Source organism: Papaver somniferum, chromosome 9, assembly GCF_003573695.1.
Source record: "Papaver somniferum cultivar HN1 chromosome 9, ASM357369v1, whole genome shotgun sequence".
Lineage (NCBI taxonomy): Eukaryota > Viridiplantae > Streptophyta > Magnoliopsida > Ranunculales > Papaveraceae > Papaver > Papaver somniferum.
In genome coordinates, this window is record NC_039366.1 from 185,416,997 (window position 1) to 185,440,452 (window position 23,456).

At 34.9% G+C, this 23,456-nt stretch overlaps 1 protein-coding gene across 2 annotated transcripts; it reads left to right on the forward strand.

Moving 5' to 3' along the window:
- The first annotated feature begins 17,974 nt into the window (after window positions 1–17,974).
- LOC113307918 (pentatricopeptide repeat-containing protein At2g38420, mitochondrial-like) lies at window positions 17,975–22,168 on the forward strand. 2 transcript variants are annotated; one of them, XM_026556386.1, is made up of 5 exons: window positions 17,975–19,510; window positions 19,763–19,835; window positions 19,929–19,999; window positions 20,284–20,516; window positions 21,760–22,168. In XM_026556386.1, exon 1 carries the CDS (start codon window positions 18,093–18,095, stop codon window positions 19,446–19,448), a length of 1,356 nt encoding a protein of 451 aa, XP_026412171.1. In that variant the 5' UTR covers window positions 17,975–18,092; the 3' UTR covers window positions 19,449–19,510; window positions 19,763–19,835; window positions 19,929–19,999; window positions 20,284–20,516; window positions 21,760–22,168. The 2 variants fall into 2 exon arrangements, with proteins under 2 accessions (XP_026412171.1, XP_026412170.1); XM_026556385.1 differs by lacking the exon at window positions 19,929–19,999.
- The last annotated feature ends 1,288 nt before the right edge of the window (window positions 22,169–23,456 follow it).

The following is a 23,456-nucleotide window of genomic DNA, read 5'->3' on the forward strand; positions in this document are numbered from 1 at the left end:
GCTGCTCGTGTTTGGATGGGGCTTGGCTATATTCTGAAGTGTGTTTGAGATAAACAAAGAAAATCTACTCACTATTTACAGCTCCAGACGCGTATAGAGATAATTCAGGGAAGAAAATATTCCGAAATATTTTTCTTCAATGGCCGAGTAAATGAAGATTATTTGGAGTTAATGGAGGAGATTCAGTGGTTCAATTACGTATAAATATGTTCCTAATGTGCTACATAGAGGTTGTCGAGAGTTGGGAGAAGATAGGAGAGCGCAGGAAGCAGAAATCACGAGTTGAGTTTCTGATGCTGCTGCCATTGATGAAGGACAAGAACACGAAGAACGGACTGGCATAGACAGTCGTTCTCCAACAGTGTTTACGACGCAGAGCAGTTGGTCGTAGTGTGGGTCATAGTTTGGGTCTTGCAACAACATAACATTTGTATCGTTCTTCTTGTAACAGTTGAACAGCGCCTTTGCAACAATTATTTCTGTTGCAATTTTTCTGTTCAATTGTTTTACTCCCTTTAATCATTTTTTGAGCTTTATACATGTATTTTGAGATTATGATTAATATGAGGAGCTAAACCCCAACACTGGGGCGACGGAGGAAGCCTTAATTCATCCATGTGGTAATTTTATTTAATTCTTTATTTACTTTTTGCACCAATTTTAATTGAATTAAGATTTTAATTAATTATTTGTGATTTTATTTGATGGTTTATGCTTAGTCCTAGGGATTTTTGATATGCCATGCTTAAGAAATATAAGTAATATTTTATAAAATCTGCTTTGGCAAAGAATAGAGTTAATATTCATTTTGTTTTGAATTATAATTGCCTAGAATTAATTTATGAACCATTTAAGAAATGAATTTGGCCGAATCCTAAGCCGCAGTAACTCTCACCTTTGTTAATATTTTATTGTATATTTTAATATTTTTTTATTAAGTCTAAAAAAAATTATCCTTCACAAATCCGAGAGTTTGAACCTTCATTACTACAACCCCCATTAAATCTCTAATCATTTTGGCGCCGCCGACGCGGATTTGTGCTTAGGTAGAATTTTTAGGTTTTTATTATATTTTTTTTACTATTATTTGTTCCTTTTTACGTTTCTTTTTGTGTCTTTGATTTACAGGTTCGAAGTGGAATACTAAGGACTTGGGAACAAAAAGCTTAAAGCTAAAAGCTAAAAGAGAAGAAAAAAAAGACATATTTTTTTTTTTAGGATTTGTAAATAGGCTTTATTTTTCATAATTTTTGTAATTTTTGGACTTTTTATTTGGACTTTCTGGACAATCACTTTATTCTTTTTTAACCCTACGGAAGGTATTATTAAAAAAAAAAAATTATATAAACTGTGTGCAGGGAAGGACGACGATTACTATATCGTCTCGGCCCCTCGGGTTCGTACACGGCATAGGAGTCGTGGCCCGAGTCGACGACAACGGTTCATCCCCCGTCTGGTACGGGAGGTAAGTCCAATCGAAACACTCGCGAATCCCCTGCAAGCGAGTTACTGTATGCCTTAAGGTGATAATTGTTTGAGGACGAACCGGACTGTCTTTATTTTCCTAGTAAAGGGCAAGGCCTGGCCTAAACAAGATAAGGGTTCGGATTTCATCACCGTTCCCTTCTTGCCCGTTTTAGGAAAACAAAACCTAACGCGAACCCAAGCTTTAAAATCTGATTAGAAAGAGACCTATAGGGTATCGAGCTTGTTAGGAAAAATTTCGAAGGATATTGGTTACCTTTTAAGCAACTTCAAAGTTCATGGTGACTTCTGGGAGTTGAAACAAGCCGCCTTGTAACGCCGGTGAGGCCTTGGGTATCAAAGCTCCATTGAGCTTCCCTCGCCTCAGTTTCATCTCACATTAGCTCGGATTGATCCAGAGGGTTGCTCAAACTGTAACGAATTCCCCTTCGAGAGATAGAAGCTGGTCTAGAAACAATCTAAGTGGAGCCATCATGCTTTTTGTTTGCTAGAAATATTTAGGTTTGCTTTGGTGGAGTCGAGTCGGCCTTGTTTGTGTGATTGTATAGAATCCCTCTGTAGTTTATATTTCTTCGGTGATGAATCCTTTTGAGGAGACGCCACCTGCGATGACGTTGCGAGAATATATGTCTAGAAATTCTCGTTATCAAGAGACGTCTTCGGAAATGACTCTTGGTGAATATATGCGTGGGCAGCGATATATGGATACTCCAACTTTTATTGAGGAATCACCTCTAACGATCTATGAGAAATATTATAAACATAGACCATGTAGTTGGGAACAAAGCTTGAGAATTCGTGAATATCAAAAATTATATTGTGATGATGATGAGGAGGAGGATGGTGATGATGATTATAATGATATTTCTAGTTCAAATCCAAATAATTTTAATTATTTACCTATTCAAAAGGACGAGGATTTGACTAGAAATACCCCCGTTTTAGACGATGATTACGAAACCGATGATGGTTTAGAGGAACCAGTTTATCTTGAGAGTACTTGTTTTCGAGTCAAACGATTTAGAAACAATAGTCTTAGAAGAACTCGTAGAGATTAGCGGGGATGAACCTGACTTAGAAAAATCAATCGCCCACTTTCAGGAATCTGATACCTAGAAATTAGGGAGATTATGACCAGTCTACCTAGAGACGCCGAAAACTCTAAGTTTGGGGGTGATTATCATTCTCCATGTTCTTTAACTCTTAAAAATATCCCTCACTTGGGACTTGACATCAATGCCTCACCCATCTTACGAGACTATCTTCGTATCGTTTTCCCGAACTTAATAATATTCAACACGAGTCTCAACTGTTAGAAACGCATCCTCTGGTTGATGAGGTTAGCTCAGGCAATAATCCAAGATTGACTTTGTTTTCCCACCAAAAACGTTTCTACCAATTGTGGGAACTTTTGATTTTAAGATGTGTCGGTTATTAAGTTTTGAGACTAAACCTAATCACTTTAGGATATTAGGGTCGACACATTTTCTTAAGGAAGACCACCTCTTTCATTGTGGTCAGCTGTGTGAGTCAAATCTGATTGACTTAGAGGATCCCCAGTTATTCAGGTTGTTGTTATGTGCTTATAAGTTCTTAGTTGAGTTTTTCCAGACTCTAATACCTGAACCGGATCTTAGCTTTGAGGAAATCCAACCGATGAAAACCTTTTATTTAGACCCTTTTATAGAGCCTGAACCTGAACCACAACTAGATGTAGTTGTCTTAAGCAAGGGTATGTTCGGTATCTTCTTGGTCTGTTGCAGTTTCCTCTTCTTGTGGGTAACACTTTTTGATCCAGATGACCCACAGTTATTCCGGCTACTACTATATGATTCTACGTGGTGACTAATCCTTGCTTAGTCTGGCTGAAGACTTTAAACTTAGCACTTCTTGGGAGGTAACCCAATATTCATGCGACATGGTAATATCTTTCCTTATCTCTTTTGCTTCATTGGTAACAGTTTCTCCTTGTTCATGCTTTTAATTTTATCTTTAGAACATCGAGGACAATGTTAGATTTAAGTTTGGGGGTATGGGAGAAACATTTTAGTCGCATTTTTGAAAATTCTAGCGTCACATAGTACCCGGTTAGCTAAGTTTACATACTGTTTCTCACCGAAAAGATAGAAATTGGAATGCTAGAGATAACAACCTATTGAGACATTAGAGAAAAAGACATTGAGATCCTTGAAATTCAGGAGAGAACTTGTTCCTTTTGAGGGTAACCGTGATGGACCTAACCATCCATGATGGAAAGGCAAGTAGGTCAGAAGGAAAGCAGAAAGAAGACCTCACAATGTAGTCTTAGTTACTGGATTACGACTCTCTCTCAGTAGAAACTTATCATCATCAACAAGCAGAGTGACATCAAAATTTATGAAAAATTTGAAGACGTTTAAGGTTTAGAAGCAACAATAGAAAAGAATAATTCAAAAATCAAAGTTGAAGACTTAGTTACAAGAAGTTACAAGAGCAAATGATATAAGTTGTTGTAGTTCATGATACCAAGACATCACAAGTTGTGAAGATCCAAGTTCTAAAGTCCTTCTCTCATGGCCATGTAAATTTTTGTCTTGTAAAAAAAAACAAAAAAAAAAACATCATTACGTTCTTTTTGTTCAATAAGGCCATAGGGAAGAAGAAATTTATAAGTGAAGCAAGAAATCGAAGAGAAGAGTTAATTTTCAAGGTTCTATGAGGTTCGAGAGTTTATCATCAACAATTGAAGACCGAAGAAGACGTTATTTCTACTGAGCACTGTGAGAGAGTCGAAGAAAGATGCATTTTGGTTGCTTTGTTAGTCTGCTTTCAATCTGGCACAAGATCTTTCTAGCACTGGTTTAACTCATCACACGTAATTAGTCCAGCTGTGTAGCAGATGTCCCTGTCATCGTTATATCTCTCCTAATCTTATCCAGCTGTAAAGCAGCGGACGCATCTTACAATGTTTATCTAGCTGTGTAGCGGATATCTCTTTATCTAGCAGTCGTGCGTATGTGTCTCCCCTTTTCTTCAGTCAGCTTTAGAGATGACACCTTTAATTTCTCTGGCATTCTAGTTACTTGGAGATAGATTGAGAATACGTATGTCCTCATAGCTCTTTGGATACTTGTGACCAATTAGAAGTCATGGTTTTTGTGGGTACAGCTCTGTTAAACCCACCCGAGATTAACTCGGTTTTATTTTTTAGTTTTGCTCGAGGACTAGCAAATAATAAGTTTGGGGGTATTTGGTAGATGCATTTATGTGTCTATTTTGTTCTCAATATTCTGTATTGTTAGACACGATTAAGTACTTATTGTGTTATTTTGTGTTCTTGTAGGAAATTTTAGAGAAATAAGCCCTTGCGGCGAAATGGGCTCAAAAAGTGGTGTTTTACACCCCCAAGATAAAGTATTAAAGGAACCCCAGAAATGCACTGGAAACGTCACAGAAATGTCCGGGAGGAACCAAGAAAAATTACTATTTCCACCCAAAAATTACTATTTCAGCCCCAATTGCTAAAGGGACACCAGAACTGGATTAGGGGGAGGCCAGTTTTCTTCCCAAATTCAAATTCCAAAATTGGCGGGAAAATTTGGTTATTTACTGGCATATTTGCCAATCGATTTTTGAAGGAGTTTCAGGCCGATTCAATGGCTGAAACTCATTGGGTATCTTCTGCTGGGCTAGAGAGGAAGGATATGGGTGTTGGATGCGATCAAATTTGGCTGGAAAATCCATCAGATGAAATCAGAGCAGACGCGTGCATGGAAAATATTTCACGGGGTTTTGATGAGTTGGAAGTGTGCTGCTCGTGTTTGGATGGGGCTTGGCTATATTCTGAAGTGTGTTTGAGATAAACAAAGAAAATCTACTCACCATTTACAGCTCCAGACGCGTATAGAGATAATTCAGGGAAGAAAATATTCCGAAATATTTTTCTTCAATGGCCGAGTAAATGAAGATTATTTGGAGTTAATGGAGGAGATTCAATGGTTCAATTACGTATAAATATGTTCCTAATGTGATACAGAGAGGTTGTCGAGAGTTGGAGGTCGAGAGGATAGCTCAGGAGCAAGAAATCACGAGTTGATCAAACTCTGTTTCTGCTGCTGATGAAGAACACCAAGAACACGAAGAACAGACTAGCGTAAGTAGTCGTTAATCAACAGTGTCTGAGACGCACATCGGGGGGTCGCATTGCAGTCTCAACATCAGAAGCACTTGTCTCTTATCGTTCCTTTTGTGACGCCTTATGTGGGTCGTACATTCACTGTTTTACTCATTTTTATCATTTTAATCAACTTTTGAGCAACAATTATGTATTTTGAGAACATGATTAATATGACGAGTTAAACCCCAACGCTGGGCGATGGAGGAAGCCTTATTTCGCACTTGGGTAATTATATTTAATTCTTTTCATGACTTTTGCATTAATTTTAATTGAAATTATGATTTAAATTAATTAGTTGTGATTTGATTTGATGGGTCATGCTTAGCTTAGATGATTTGATGTCCCATGCTTAACATTTACAACTAATATTTTGAGAATCTATCTTGGCAATAAATTAGAGTCGATATATTTAATATATTTTTCGAGCTATTATTGATAAAAGAATTATTATTTGAACCTTAAGAAATGAATTTGGCGGAATCCTAGTCCCATTACCTCTCTACCAATTTTTCAATATTTTTGTATATAATTTTTATAAATCTAAAAATCCTTCACCTTCACAAGTCTTAGAGTTCGAACCATCCTTACCACTTCATCATTACTACAACCCCACGAAAAATCTTTAAATCAGCTATTGTCTGTAGCGGCTTAATATAGTGTGGTGCTCAAGTTCTGGACTAGGTCCTGAGGTTTTTCTTCTTTGCAGTTTTCTTCGTTAACAAAATTTTTGGTGTCTTTGGTTATTTATTTTCCGCATTATATTGTTTATCTTTATAATTGAAATATCACAAGTAGTAAGTTAAATAACCTAGATAGTTTTTAAGCCTAAAAGAATATATTGATCCCACAAGATTTATTCTTGGAAATTCATATCTTAAAAGAAAAATTACAAGAATTGTCTTGTTGGAATTTGTTTCGTGTTACAATTCGGGTAAACACTAGTTTATTACTTGGATATTGATTTATAGGATCGTCCAAGTTAAACTTGTCTCTATATAATCAGGTATCACATATTTACCATTGACATGTGCTGCCGATTGTGATAAGTTTGTCCACACAGGTTTCCGAATTAAAATTTGGTGGTGTACTTGGTACCTCTTATTTATTAGTTTCCATTAGAATTGTTACTTAATGGCATTATATCAAATATATTTATTTATATGACACTAATTTTTAAAGAATTATTTCCATAAATTAGGTTACTTTTTTTTGGGGTGTTCATGCCTACGACCGTGGTACCAATCCTTATAAAAAAAGGGTGATTGGCGTAATTATCATTTTTGAAAATATAGTGGTTGGAAAAAAATATGACGGTTTTGTCAATCCACGTGACTTTAGCGATCATGGGATAGCCACCCGACAAAATGATGACCTTAGCGATCATGGGATGGCCACTCGGCAAAATGATGACCTCTAGTGGCAATCCAGTGATCGTTAAGCTTTTTTTAAACGCTCGATAAAATTACTAACATTGCCTAACCTCATTTATCAACCCACGTGGATTTTTTAATTAAGTATTTTGTCAAAATTTCTTAGGAATTTTCCTCAAAGGTTGACAATAAAATCTCAATATTGTTATTTCTTTTCATGCGACCTGACAAATATTGGGAGTAGAATTATATATTATCATTTATAAAAATGCCACAATTCGATTTCTATAGAGAAGTGTTAGATTGACGAGGTTTTACAGTTTCACGTGAAGTGTAGATTGATGATGCACGGTCTGTGGAGATCATCCATGTATCGTCAATCGAGGTTTACACAACACTGTCGAACCAAATCAATACAAGTTCGGTTAATGAAACACGCTTCAAAATAAATTAAAGGTCTTTCTTTTTCCGCAATAATGACAGTAGTAGAATTGTTGGATGACAATAACAAAGACCTACGTTCAGAACTCGTAAGCATCAGGGTAGAGATTTTTTATTTTTTTACCTAGTTATCTGAGTTCGTAGGGAGTAGATTTTTCTTTTTTTTGTAAGCTCGATAAAGACAACTTAAACTGTTAGCAAAGTTTTATGCAAAAATAATATAGCTATCTAATGTAGAGGTTGTCTGGTTCATGCTCCGGATATTAGATATATTTACTTTGAGATTTTTCTTAATGAAAATGGGAGCTGTTCCTTCCCAATTCAGTGTAGATTTTAGATTTCTTTTTATAAATCTGAAACTGAGATATTTTGGCAATAAACAGTATATTTTTTTGTTTATTTCAAAAAGGCTATGTTTTGCTAAAAAAAATGAAAAAAAAAGTTCATTCAAAACATCTATAAAGTTCCTGCAATCTCATTCCGAGTTGAAATTCATCATCTTCTCCTCTGTAGTCATGTTGTTGCCTTTAGAAGCTCATAGCTTATGCTTCTCTTGATTGTCTACTGAAGATAGTCTTTCGCCTGCCTTGTATCATATCACAAGCACCAAAATCCCTAGATTTCATGTGAGCACTTAAGTCTTGCTTTCGCAAGCATAAAATCTTGTTTTGCATGCGAGTATGAAAGACTTGCACCTTGGCAAGCATAAAGTCTCGTCTCGATCAGGACCCCATCGCCCGATGTTGGTTCAAAGACTCATACTCAACACAAGCGACATCCATCATGGTCGAGAAACAAGCGTTACAGCCTTGTTACGTTGAGAGAAAAAATCCTTGCCCCAACTGCAAGAACGCACGCTATATTCCTATCAAGACTCGACTAGCTCTCAAGAATCAAGTCCACCACGTGGCGAAAAGTCTCGCCTACCACTGAGCAAATTTCTTGAAGCTACCATAGTTGGGGGGTATTTGTAATATCTTTACAAACGCTTGGGGGCGAGTTACAACACCAATGGTCAACGCATAAGGAAAACCAATCTTCTTACCCCCCAACAAGTTGGAGGTTAAAAGGGGGTGACGTTTGTACCGTCAACAAAATTGATGGAGAGACCGTTAGTGCGTATAGAAGATTCCAGAAGTTTCCAGAAGTCTTGTTGCCCAAGTTTCTTGCACATCAAGTTTACATCAGAATTAGGGTTACATAAACTATATAAATACATGTATCCTAAATCCTAAGAAGACATGGAATCCTAGGTTATCTAACCATACAATAACTATTGTAATCTCATATCAATACAATACTATCCCCATGGGATTCCTCCGTGGATATAGGAAACACTTGCCAAACCACGTTAAATCTTTGTCTCCTCTATTTATTTTTATTCCGTTTTCTAACCCTAGTTTCACATCATCATCACCAATAAATAGAGTTTAGTGCCTAAAAGTAATTTTAGGTACAAACATATTTAGTTATGATTTTCATCATATATGTTTTAATTACCAGCAATTAAAACATATCCTCTGAAAATTTTTATTAGTTAATGTGCTAGACTGATAATAGAAGTTTTCTATGGGAGTTTTCGTAAATATGGTTTGGCATTGATGTGGAAATAAGAAAAACAAAATTAGGTACTTTAATGTGAATATCTTGAGAATATTTTCGATTTTGAAATTTCGTCGTGGGATCAAGAAAAAAAATGACTGTCGAAGAAGAGATAAAGGGTGGTGTTGACGAAGAAAAAAATGAGTTTCTCTGTGTTTTTAGAGGAGAAAATAAGAGAAAGATGAAATGGAAGAATGCACAACCATTTCAGTTTTTTTCTCTAATGTTGCCCCCTCCAACTTTGTTTTGAAAGAGAATGGAAAGGACCAAAACGATATGGAACTAGTATCGCAAGTCAGGTTTTGATCACCTTTTCTTGTAGCTTATGTTCACAGTTCATCTCTCTTTTAGCTAACTAGGTTGGTTTTGCTTTACTTTTTGCTAACACAAAATCCAATTTTGAACTTGCATATCACATTGTTTATTTTGGTGAGATGTTTCATTTTTTTGAGTTTCGTTTTTTCCTGTAACCAGCATATGGGTATAATATTTACCTCGGTCTTACTGAGTTTCATTTTTTTCACTATTGGCTTGTTTAAAATTTATCATAATTTTTTTATTTATTATCTTAGTTGAAGTAGTATTTAGGGAGTAGCTAAAATTATGTGTTTACAGAAATGTGTGAGCCAGACTAGTCTATTTGGGGTTTTAATTGGCTGATTGCCTTGGTGAAATATGATCAGAAAACCGCACATGTGCTTATGTATTGTTGCAGATCAGAAAGTAATTTTGAATGTTGGATGTTTTTATGTTTATAAGAAGTTAGAATGTGCTATTCAAGTGACACACATAGACCATTATATTAGTGGATTTGTGATTATTTTAGAACACCAAATTGGGGGATACATGGATTAATTGGGGATATCTGCCGGTATGGTTTTTTGATGCTGCTGGCATGGCCAATGGATTGCCGGCATTGAAAACCCATGCCGGTAGCTACAATGACATATCCCCCAATTGTTTTATGTATCCCCAATTGCATGTTCTTGTTTTAGGGTGTTCAGTGTATTGGCCTAAGCAAACACATTTTCTTATATGTGATATGTATTTATTATAAGGCATCTCTAGTTAGTGGCCAAGCAGGATTATGTGATAAATGAATTGATATTTCTTATTTTTTGTTCCTAGATTTAAAGACACATGGTGTGATAATGAATTAGGGTTTCGGGTTTGCTAAGATGAGAAGCTTCTAGATGTCGATATTATTTGAACATGTACATAACTTTTATCATTAATTGTTCAAAAATATTCCTTGATACTGAAGGTAATCCCAAGTCCGGAAAAGTGAAAAACATTTAATTAGGATTTTCATCATATATGTTTTAATTACCAGCAATTAAAGCATATCCTCTAGAAAATATTATTTGTTAATGTGCTAGACTAAAATTAGAAGTTTTCTATGAGAGTTTTCGGAAATATGGTTTGGCATTCATGTGGAAATAGGAAAACCGAAATTAGGTACTTTAATGTGAATATCTTGAGAATATTTTCGGTTTTAGAATTTACTAGTTGTCCAACCAACCTTGGTGTATAAATACTTGAGTTTGTATTTCTTGCGAACTATCCTAAGAGCCAGAAAAACTTCATTCTTGTTGTTTATGGTGGAGCCATCTAGAAGGAGAGGAAAGTATCTTAATTAGGTGAAATCTCTTACGACCGCTCGTTTAAAGACTTTAGTGGGATCTAGAAGCTTTACGAGTATCGTTAGTGGGAAACTAAATATTTGCATTGTTATTGTAGTATTCGATTATTGATTTGATTGACTAACGGTTGTTGAAACTTTGATTGCACCTAATTTATTTATTCTTGATAACCTTCTCTTCTGATATAAGGCTCACTCAAACTAGATCAAAGTATTGACGGGATCTTTAGAACCATTTTCGGATTTAAAGACATCTTGTGATAATCCATTGTTAACAGACTTTGTTATGTGTGTGATTGATCACAAGAGGTTTCAAGTGGTGTTGTGCATATTATGTTGAAGACAAACAAAGATCTGAAGACGACGAAGTTTATTGGTTTTCGTATCCTGTGAATTGTGTGCAAAAACCTTGATCGGATGTGATCCAACTAGAATCGCGTTTATATTTGATATACTTGATTGATTAGTTGTGTGAGATCGACACCACCTTATAATTTCTCTTTGAGATCCATATTGATTATTGCGAATCTAGAGTTTGATTATTTCGGTAATCAAATGATAGATTGATCATACAAATGAGTTTATTTGACTAAACATAAGAGCCTTTGTCAATGACTCATAATATCTTATTACCAAGATTGAATAGAGTAGTTACAAAACATATTTATTCTTTATTGTTTGGATCTAAAGGATTGGTGATTCACGTGCGTGACTCTAGAAGTCGAAGGCGCATGGATACTTAGGAAACTAAGTAGCTATGGGTAGTCTTCTTGGTCCCAACTGTACGAAGTTGGTATTAGATTTTGTATAGCGGCTTAATTCTAAGAGTATTCAAAATTGTACTAGGTCCCGAGGTTTTTCTGCATTTGTGGTTTCCTCGTTAACAAAATCTTGATGTGCCATTTTACTTTATTATTCCGCATTATAATTTTTTATTATAATTAAAGTAAATTGCACTTGTACGTTAATCGGTAACACTTGATATTGATTCTATAGAGTTTCAGTTATTACCAAACCTATTATGAAGTGATCACTTCGTTGTCGTATCGTCTCGATCTTGAATCCATTGTAGATCACACAAGTAATCTTTTTGTTGTATTTCCTCGATCATGTATCCATAGACGATCACACGAAGTGTGTAACACAGTTGTTGTATTGTCTCGACTTTGTCCATAGACGATCACACTTGGTAAAAGGACCTTGTATTTGTGTACCCTCGTCTTTTAATAAATGATAGGTGCTAAGGACATTTGTAATGTGAACTCATATGTTTAAATCTAATTGGATAAATTATCGATAATAATATTGGTATTGTGAACTCATGATTGAACTACTAAATTGCATGATTTGCCGAAAATCATTAATACTGTAAAGTCTTGTTTCAAAAATCTTAATAATATGATTTATTATAAATATTAGTGGTATTGTGAATTCATGATTGAACAAATGAATTAAATAATTTATTAAAAATAATACTTATGTGGTAATCTTGTTGGTTGAATATTATTGGTTGTTTAAAATCATGTTGTATATCCATGTTATGTTATTTAACTCTTTGATATTGTTATGCATGTTTTGAGATTGGGAATATGCCATCTCACCTCAATTGACATTCTTGCAGATTTCATGGAAGTTGGAGGCAAAAAGGAAGAAGTTGGTTTAATTATTTAATTATTTTATTGCATTGCTTAAAAAGACTAAAATTTTATTGCATCCGCTTCGGATCCCTTGGCTAGGTTACCCATGAGGCTCGCTGGTAGGCTAGCACAACAACCTGTTCAATTAATGTAGTAGTATGTTGTTGGAGCTTAGCTTATTAGGCTTCCAACTAGTTACTGTAATACTCTTTATCTGATAATAATAATAATTAAAAAGATAATTCTTTTCTTTAAACTTAGTTGTGCTTGGTGAAAATTAAATACATGCATAAGTATTTTTCCGGCCCGTAATGCTTCAAGTGCGGATCTCCCCGCGGGATTGACCCCGGTCCGAAACTCGGGGTGTTACAACGGATCTTTACTAAGACCGGTCCCAAGAATCTCTACTAAGATGATCCCTGGATATCTAGCAGGACCAATCCTTAGTTTAATCAAGTTTGTAATTGGTTTTGTCTATTATTTTAGGGTTTGCATAGATACCAAAAATGCATTTTGGTTAAAAAAAAAGTTCACAAGATGTCGACATAATAATATATTTGAAACATGTGCTAACATATTATTACTTAATGATCAAGTATTTTCCTTGATACTTAAAGCGAGATCCATTATGAAATATTCTGAATATCTTTTGGATATTAAAATTTATATGCTTTCCATATGCCATAGGATAAGCATAAAATTTATATGCTTTCCATATGCCAGAGGATAAGCATATCTCTTGTAGCTATTTTAGTGAAGTACATGTCATATACTAGCTAATATTGGTTGTCAACTAAAAGAGATTTCGGTACGTATGTTTGATTACTAAGTTGGAAGAGAACAAAACATAAAATATGCATTTATGTCATATCTAAGGGTGCACACGGTGCGGTTCGGCTCGGTTCTTGCCGAGGCCGAGTACCTGTACCTCCCTAGCTTCGGTTCCAGAATTTTGGACCAATACATGTACCTTGTACCATGGGTCCGGTACCATTCGGTACATGTACGGATACCATGTACGGTTCCGGTACCAGCCGGTACTTTCTCTAAAATCAGTTTTGAATACTCCATATATATTCAAAAAATTCAATGCTTCGTTAAAAAAAATCTAGTCAAAAATTTACATTTAATCTCATTTTTTACAAGAAAAAAAAAGAAGAAAAAAAAATCTCATAAATCCAATCTCATCACCACACTTCAATTTTCAACTTTTTATGAGGAACCCACTGATACAACTACTTAAATCTTAAAACACCCATCAAAGTTCTTTGAATCTCACCGGAAAAAGATTAAAAAGATCCTCTAGAGATTCATACTGGTACTCATTTCGGATCTAGTTCATCCCTTGAAGAAAATGATAAACTTGTGTCCTGCATATACAAACAAACAAATAAAAAGAAAATTATATCTAATTAGAATAAGGAACATGAGTTGTAGCCTAAATTAGACATACAACATCATCAAGAACTGAATCACAAAAACCAAATAATAAAACCTGTTATTTTGGTACCTTTTTCAAACATACCCTTCAAGCTCAGATCCATTTGGAGTAATCTCACCTGATTTATTTATTCCAACAACAAAACAAATTAAGAAAAACTCAGATCCATTTGAAGAAATAAAAAGACAGAAAATTAAGAACTTCAACACTGCAAAAAGATGACAGTAACCATATTCATATATATTCCAAGTATTTTACGGTTCAAATCCATGACAAATTTTCAAAATCTAATGGGTGCAGAAACAAGTACACGAACTAGATCAAAACATTATAAAGTATTGTATACATATCAAAGCTTAGTCGATTAAGTGGAAACGTTAACCTACCTGTTTTTCTTTCTTTTTTACAGGAAAGAGTGAGATATGGAGGGTATTCAGTGATGGTGAGCGAAGGTAGCGGCCGTGAGTTAGGGCTAGAGAGAACAATGAAAAAGAGAGAAAGGGAATTTGGAAAATGAAGTGAACACAATGATGGAGGAGGAGACCAGCGAAGAAGAAGAAGGGAAAAAAATGAAACTCTTCTGAGTCTAACCCTAACCTAATTTCTATATGTATTAGAAATCTACCACCGTCAGATTATTTCTAAATCTAACGGACAATATTGATCGGTATATTCGGTACGAGACGGTACGAGATATGATCAGGGCCGAGTACCTGTACCTCCCTAGCCTCGGTTCCGAAATTTTGGACCGGTACTTGTACCTTGTACCTCGGTTCGGTACAAAACCAGGTACGGTTCCGAGACGGTCCGGCGGTCCGGCTCGGTTTCTGTGCACCCTTAGTCATATCTTGAGAATTTTAGGATTTGGTAATCTCTTTTTGATCAAACATGCCTTGGTCATTATAAATAGTGAAGCTTGTATTCTTACAAACTCATCCCTTGATAACGTTACTTAATTGTTGATGCGGGAATCCCGCTGGAGTATTTTTGTAATACTTGTTTAAGAGGATTGTATTCTAATTAGGTGAAATCTCTTACGTGCGCTTCGTTTAAAGTCTTATGTGGGATCAAAGAAGGTCTAGTAGTACTGTTGATGGGAAATTAAGAATCCTATTGTTACTTAGTTTTCGATTATTGATTTGGTTGACTAACTTTAAAGTTGAACCTTGAGAAATCTAGTTTGTTTATTCTGTGACCCTTCTCTTCTGATATAGGGCACTCGAATTAGTTTAATAATCCATAATTTCAGATCTTATCTTTTGATTCGATATTTGAAGATAAGACTTTTTATCATGCGTTGTTCATAAACTTCATTCTGTGTGTAATCGATTATTAGTGGAATCAAGTTGTTTGTATTTGTACTTTGAAGACTAGAAGATTTTTTGTTTATATTCTAATCTTTTGTGATAACTTGGTGCACACTTGATTGACTGAGGTCCGACAAGATGTTTATCTCGGACATACTTTAAATCATCTTCTATATATCGACATTTTATCTTTGTGTTTCTCTTTGAGATCTACTTTGATAATTTGTGAACTAATACTGATTATTTCAATAATCTTGATCTTAATTGATCTAACCAAACAAAGGAGTTTATACTGATCAGACGGAAGAACCTTTATACTCAAATTATCTCTGATTAACTTGTTTGATCTTGGATATTAATAAACCAATCACTGAAACATATTAGTCCTTCACTATTTTGGATTATGATAATAAATTGATTTTCTGAAGACTTTACAACATGTGAAGCAACTTAAAATAGTGAACTCTATCTTATGATTCACGTGCGAAGACCAGATTGGTTGTAGACGCATGGATACTTAAGAAACTGAGTAACTTAAAGTTATTTTTCCTGGTCTCAATTATACGAAGTTGTAGTAGTCTTTGTAGGACGTTTAATCATGATTCATGAGGGTATCCATAACTAGACTAGGTCACTGAGTTTTTCTGCCTTGCAGTTTTTGTCATTAACAAAACTGTTGTATTTGTGTACTTTTACTACTTCTGAAATAAAGTTATTTAATTGTAAAGCATTATCCCAATTCGTATGATTGAAGGTCATTGGATTCAAAGATTGATGGTGTACTTGATACCCTCGTCTTTTCAATGTATTTTACTATAAACTCTCAAAAATTGTTAAAAGCCATCTGATTTTTTCATCCCTAGGATGATTCTTTGAGTCAGTGAAAGTACTTATTTTAATAATTCTATTACCTATGGTTGTAGGAAAAACTGACGAAATGAGGGTTGTATTTCACTTTTTTACTGTCTATACCTATAAGATATGCAAAAGTGTTAAATAATTATTTGAAACATTACGGAACTGTGTCTTATTATCAGTAGGATTTGGAATCCAATTGTCTCCCCAAATATTATCCATCACCTACTTCTCTGGTACTATTTTGGTTAACCATATATAGGTATAAATGTATACATAGGGTGAGCATGGGCCGGTATGGATCGGATTTCACCTCATATGCATCCAATCCAATACACTACAGATTAAAAATTTGGAATTTGCATCCAATCCAACATCCAACGGATTTGCATCCAATGGATGCACGGATGAACGGATTGGGTGCAGATAATCCAATGGATTTGTGTTGGTTACAATTTATAATGAAAAAATAAAGCCTATATATATGACTTCTTATAGATCCTACACATTTTATATATGTATATAAATATAGAAGTATCATGGACAACACTCCAAGCAAACACCTAAAAATTATAAAACTATCTATATATTTTCTAGAAACTATATAAATGCCCTTGATCTAACGGGTATGGATGTTCAACGGATTTTCAAGGTTGCATCCGGGTCCAATCCGTAATCCGTTGGATTTCAAAAATCGGATCCGCGTCCAAACCATTAGCGAACTGTTCGGGCATCCATCCGCACAACTACGGTTGAACCCGGTTAAATCCTCGGATCACGGATAAAATGCTCACCCCAGTATACATGCATTTCCATATTTAGGAGAAGTTTAGGCTCTTAATAGGTTTTCTCCTAGAAACCTATTTTGAGGCATACTGGATTTTTTTGAGGCATACTAGATAATGCCAAAATATGGTCACTAAATAAAAAACAACATCACCCCTCATCCACCATTTTTGATAATGGCATAACTACCCTTATATAATTAGTGTAAATGATTATGATTAGAATTGATTAATTATGAATTTTAAGGATTGATTAAACATTAAATTATTAGTGGTGAATTAGTAGAAAAATCAAATTTATGTGAGGGTTGGGATTTTTGAGAGGAAGAAGAAGAAGTGAAGAAAAAAAGCTTGGGTTTTGACTTTTGAGATTTTAGTGATTAGAAGTGACCAAAATGTGTGATTCAAATCAGAGGTAAACTTCTATCGAGGTTTAATTTCCTTTTATAAGTTGAATCTTCCAAAAAATTGAATTTTTAAAACCCAGATTTGCTGACCAAATGAACAGTTCGGCTGATAACTTTTGAGCCGAACTTCACTCAGAAACTGAATCATCCACTAGGTTCAGCTTCAAAAATTGAGGTTCGGCTGAAAAATTGAGGTTCGGCTGAAAAATTGAGGTTCGGCTGAAAATATTGTAAAGTCGCATTAGCCGAACATAGTGTTTCTCTAAATCATACACTAAGTTCGGCTCAAAATTGATACTGCAAGATCAGCCGAGCCGATCTTCTGAAAACCCTAATTTCATCTTTGAAATCATATTCTACCGATCAAACAAAATAAAATCAATCAAAAACAAGATGGGTTTGTTACGCATACATTCTAAAATACATCTAAGAGCAATTGAGATTTGGATTTCGCATTCCAACATCGCTCACTTAGATTCGTGTTTCCTTTGTTTTGATTAATTTCTTTATTGAATTGGAGTCCTACATGTTTAAGTTTAAAGTTTATTTTGATTTTTAATTTTAGGTTTTTGAGGATAAGAGAACTATGACAAATTGAAATTATTTATGGATATATGGGTAATTACACTACCTTTAGACACCCCTTATAAACCCATCCTAGATAATATAACGGATGAGTATGCCTCAAAAAAAAATGAGTATGTCTCAAAATAGGTTTCATTCTCCTAAAATGTTGATATAGAAGCCCACTGAGATTTTGGGCCGTTTAAGAGCCTCAATACCATTAGCCTTTGAATAAAGTGGCGTTCTTCACTCTTCAGTTTTCAAACTCTCAGTAATGGAAACCTTAATTCCAAAATTATCACCGAAGAAGACGAATTTTTTCAGAAGCAGAAAAACGAGAAAGTTTCCACTTTTACCCTTCAAAGCAAAATGGCAGCAAAATTTTAATCAACAGCAAGCAATGGAAACCCTAATTACAGAATCAACAACCAAAACCCAAAACCCTAATCTTCTTTCACTTCTCATTGATTCATTTACCACATACAAGTGTGATCCAACACCATCCGCATACTCATTCATCATCAGAAACTTAACCCAGAACTCCCAATTTGATCAAATCCCATTAGTTCTCAACAGACTGGAAAAAGTTGAGAAATTTGAAATCCCAGAAAGATTTTTTATTAATTTGATTAAGATTTATGGGGATGATTTGAATCAGATTGAAAATGCTACTGATTTGTTTTATAGAATCCCTAATTTCAGGTGTGTACCTACTGTATATTCACTTAATGCATTACTTACAGTACTTTGTAAATCACAACAAGGTCTTTCAATGGTGAGTCAAGTCTTATTGAGAAGCAGTGAATTAATGAGTATTCGATTAGAAGAATCGAGTTTTTGTATACTGATAACTGCTTTGTGTAGGATTAAGAAATTCGGTTATGCAATTGAGTTATTACATATGATGTTGTCTGAGCATAGGTATGAACCTGATTATGAAATGTATTCTAAAATTTTCATGGAGATTTGTGAAAGGGGAGATGTTGATGAGGTTATGGGGTTCTTGGAGGAGTTTAGGAATGCCGGGTTTGTTTTAAATGGAGAGAATTATAGTGATTTGATCAGGGTTTTGGTTAAAAATGGGAAAGGCAAAGAGGGTTTAGATATGTTGTATCGAATGAAAAGTGATGGCATGAAGCCTGATGTTGTTTGTTATACTAGGGTTTTAGAAGGGGTTATCAGTACAAGGGATTTCGAGAAAGCCGAGGAGTTGTTTGATGAAATGCTTTTGTTAGGTGTAGAGCCTAATGTTTATACGTATAATGTTTATATCAATGGTTTATGTAAACAGAATAAAATCGAAGATGGTTTTAAGATGGTTGGGCATATGGAAGAGTTGGACTGCAAACCTGATGTGGTAACGTATAATACACTTATCGGAGCAGTATGTAAATATGGGGAAGTAAAGAGAGGGAAAGAGGTTTTGAGGATGATGGGTATGAAGGGTGTTGGAGGGAATGTGCATACCTATAGGATTTTGATTGATGGGTTGATTGGTAAGGGTGAATTGATAGAAGCTTGTGGGTTACTCGAGGAGATGTTTGTGAAAGATTTTGTTCCTCGCTCTTCAACTTTAGATGCGATGATTACTGGGATGTGTGAACGGGGACTTGTTGGACAAGCATTACAGGTACTGAACAAAATAGTCGAAAGGAATGTTGCTCCTGGGGAAAAGACGTGGAAAGTACTGCTTTGTGAATCAAAATTAGATTTCAATGATGCGACGCGGAATAATTTTGACTACTTAGTTGCTTAGAGTTATCCCACTTTCTGTTCGTGGTTGGAGTATAATTTTTCTTATGTTGGAGGAAAAACAAGGTAAACAATTAAGTTGCTAAAAATTTAATTTTTGTATGCTATACAAAGTTTTGTTGCACGTTTCTTAATATATTCCTTATTTAGTTAGTTAATGGATGATTAGTAACTGTATCGTACATGTGTCGCTGATTAGGATATGTATATCAATCAAAATTCCTAAGAAGCTACACAAAGGTTCTTTTGGATATTAACCTATTTCTTATTTATAGTGATGACTCACACAATAATCCGGAATTTGTATTTTACCTGCAGAGTATATTTTGGATACCATCAGAGGTCATTGCTCCTCTTGGGAAACAAATATTATATATACTGGGCGCACAAGGTAAATGCTACTAAGGATGCTGGGTATAGAAAGTGTTTTTTCAGCAGCATATGTAGCCTATCAAGACATGCTTGATTTATTTCATCATTTCAGCGAATCAATCTGTCAAAGATAACGTATTGGCATAATCATCATCTTGTTGGTGTTATAGTTGAAATGCCCCCGTGAGTAATTAATGATTTGTTTATGTGCTGTTTATTGATCCCCCTATTGGAATGAAATGGTGTATATGAATGATATGGATTTAGATACATAGAACAGGGCAGTTAAATACTGTAAAAATAAAAATAAATAATAAAAAAAAACAGCGTAAACAAAGTGTGGGCTGTAACCCGCACAAATGTATTTATTGATCTAGGAGTGTCATGAAACACGGTGTTTAGTCTTCATTTTACATGTGAAACAATGTATTGATATTTTTTTGTTGTTGTTGTTGGTATATAACCAGAACAACACACCTGTATCATGCCAAGGCTTGATGGCTGGATGGGTAGTTCTATAATGGATGCTATGGTGCCGTGTAGTCCACAATCCATTGGAAAAACAACTCAAACAAATTGGGAATGGCGGACAATCCGTTGGAATTACTGTAGAAGGATTCATGTAACGGCAGCTAAAAGAAGTTCCAAATTTGATACTCAAGTTCTTCATGTATCACCTGAAGACGTTCAAATCCATGGTGTAAGTTTTCCCCCCTCTTATATTTTCTTATATATCTAATTAAATCTTACAACCTTGACAGATTTAGGCTAGTTTTAAGGCAAATATGCACGTATTATAGTATGACATGTTACAAAGTCCACCTAATTTATCTTTCAATTGTTAATGGATTGCTTCTAAACTTTGTTTCTACAAAAAATTAAAACATTTTTGGATGATTGTTAGACACTCATATGGATATGAAACTTACCCCGATAATTCTTTATTCTCTTTTACATAACCCCAAAGTTTGAGAAAGTAGACCAATTGTGCGAAAATGATGTTCCTCAAATTTTGGGATTATGTAAAAGAGAAGAAAGAATCATGGAGGTGAGTTTCATATCCATATGATGTCTAAGAATCAGACAATTTTTTTGTAAAGATGAATTTTACAAGCAATCAATCAACAATTGAAAGATAGATTAGGTGGACTTTGTAGCATGTCATGTTATAATATGTACATGTTTGGGTTTAGTCTTCATTAATTAGAATGATATTTTTGTTTTTATTTTATTTTTGAGTAGTAATATCTAAAGTTAGATATGAGGAAATGCTAACATGTAGTTCTCCAAAGGAAATGTGCGGTACAACACCCTTTAGATTTAAGGGCGATGCACCATCCAACTCTTTTAGGGAGCTACATGTTAGCTCTTCTCATGAGGTTGTTTTACATACTAGCTATGACTGGCCAATCCTCAACGCATCACAAAAAAGTGTCTGTAATAGGCGTCCTTTGGCGAAATATAACAGTAAATGAGAGTGTGGTAATGTTATATGGATAAAATGGTTGTGTTTTCTGGAAAAACTTTTATAATTGCCTTTATTACATTATAACAGCCCAAATAATTGCTGTAATATCCATATTAGTGGTTTGTTAGATGGACTCCAACTTTGTGCTTGTTCGTTGGAACTGTTATAACGAGAAAGGTATATGGAACTGCTATAGTGCTCGTATTTGAACATTGTTTGTGGCGATAATTGTGTCATTTTCATATCCATAAGCAATGTTAAAAGCGGCTGTTATAACAATGTAACAGTATATGGGATTGCATAACTTGTGAAAGGATATTGCTTGGTAAATTTCACGTGTTTGTGGGAGTATATCTTTCTTGAAATATAAGATACACACATTATGTTCTTAGAAATTTTATTTATGCGCAATGAATCCTGGGGTTTTGTCATATAATATCACCCTTATTACACTATGGTGTTTGTTGCTGAACAGAGAGATCAGGAATTTCAACAGGCTAGGAATATGCAGCAGCTTGGGGACACAGGCAATTGGTCGCAACCAACAGTGAAACGTAAGACAAAGATTGTCTGCACTATTAGTCCATCTACAGATACACGATAAATGATATGGAAGCTAGCTGAGGCTAGTATGAATGTTGCTCGCATGAATAAGTCTCATGGAGATCATGCCTCACATCAAATATGTTATAGATTTAGTTAAAGAATACAATGCACAGTCCAGCGAAAATGTCACCGAGATCATGTTAGACACAAAGGCAGGTTTTCTTAATCTCTCATTCGAATGTTTTATTAACTGACTTGGGTTTTCTCGATTGCCATAAGAACTTCAGATATGTAAGTTTCCATAGCTAATTATAGTAGAACAGTATTACGCGTTAAAACTTCTGTTTCATGATATGCATTGTTCAATAACCTAGCTGACCTAATCAATGTCTAAAACTCGTGCCTGCGTAAATTATGACGATTTTGTTAAGGATGTCAGAAGTTGGTGATATGCTTCTAGTTGATGGTACAAAACAATACCTTTTTTGGGTATATATTTGATACTCTGCAGCTAGAAACATGCTATAAACTCTTCTGCTAATTCATCTTCTGTCGTATTTTTTAAAATGTAGTCTTGCTTTCGTTGTACACCTCAAATTTTGAGCTTCCATATGAAGCGTGAACAGAAGTTTCAAAAAATTACAGATTAACCAGCCAAATCAGTATTTCCTTCGTCCTAAAGATTTGAACATGTGCTGATTCGTATTTGCTTTTAAGGCATGTAACTATGATGGTTTCTCTTTGAGTGCAAACACAGTTTGTTTGTTTTTTTTAACAAATACTCGAGTTCGTAAACAGTATCCTGATATACTGTTTTTTAACAGGCTTTTTTTTTTAAGTACAATGATCCCATTATTTTATGACCAATTGACATCATATCATCTCCTAAATTATTAACATTTTTTTACACTGATTACATACCCTAAGACCCTAAGTGGTGCTTTATTTGTTTCATTAGGTGGGATGGGATGATGTCATTTGTGGTGAAGTCCAAGACAGGACTCAGGGAAATGTGAAGTTGTTGACGGTGGAGATATGAAGTTTAGACGGCATCTAAATTTTGGAGGATTCAATTGCTTTGTTGTAGACAAGGACTGGGATGATATCAAGTTTGGACATGGCAACAAAGTAATTTTTATGCGGTTTCTTTTGTGAAAAATGCAAAAGTGGTCCATGAATTGAAGGATTATCTAAAAAGTAAAGTCCAATCACAGATTTTGTCGTATATTTTCAGGCTGTGGTGCAGATATACATGTGATTGTAAAATTTGAAAGTGCAGACTCTGTTCCTAATCTTCATTCGATAATCACTGCATCTGATGGGGTGAGTGAAATGATTTCTTCTGGAGTTCCATACCAGTACTGTGGTTTGCAGCATGTTATCTTTTATAAGTTTGTTTTTTCAGTTTTCCATATCTTAGAAATATTTCTGTAAATCAATGAAAACTAAGTGAATGAAAGGAGGAATCCAGCAAATTTGCTGAAACTAGCTTGGATCATCCCTTTTCACACTCCTGGGAATTAAGAAGCATAAAGAACTCCAGAACACCGTACTTGATTATAATTCAAATGCTCATTTATGTGTCTCAACGTACAATTTGGTTAGATTGATTGATGCAACCTCAGG

What these genes read in the sequence shown, in the direction of transcription:
- LOC113307918 (XM_026556386.1), top strand. Translation starts at nt 18,093, where the DNA reads ATGGAAACCCTAATTACAGAATCAACAACCAAAACCCAAAACCCTAAT.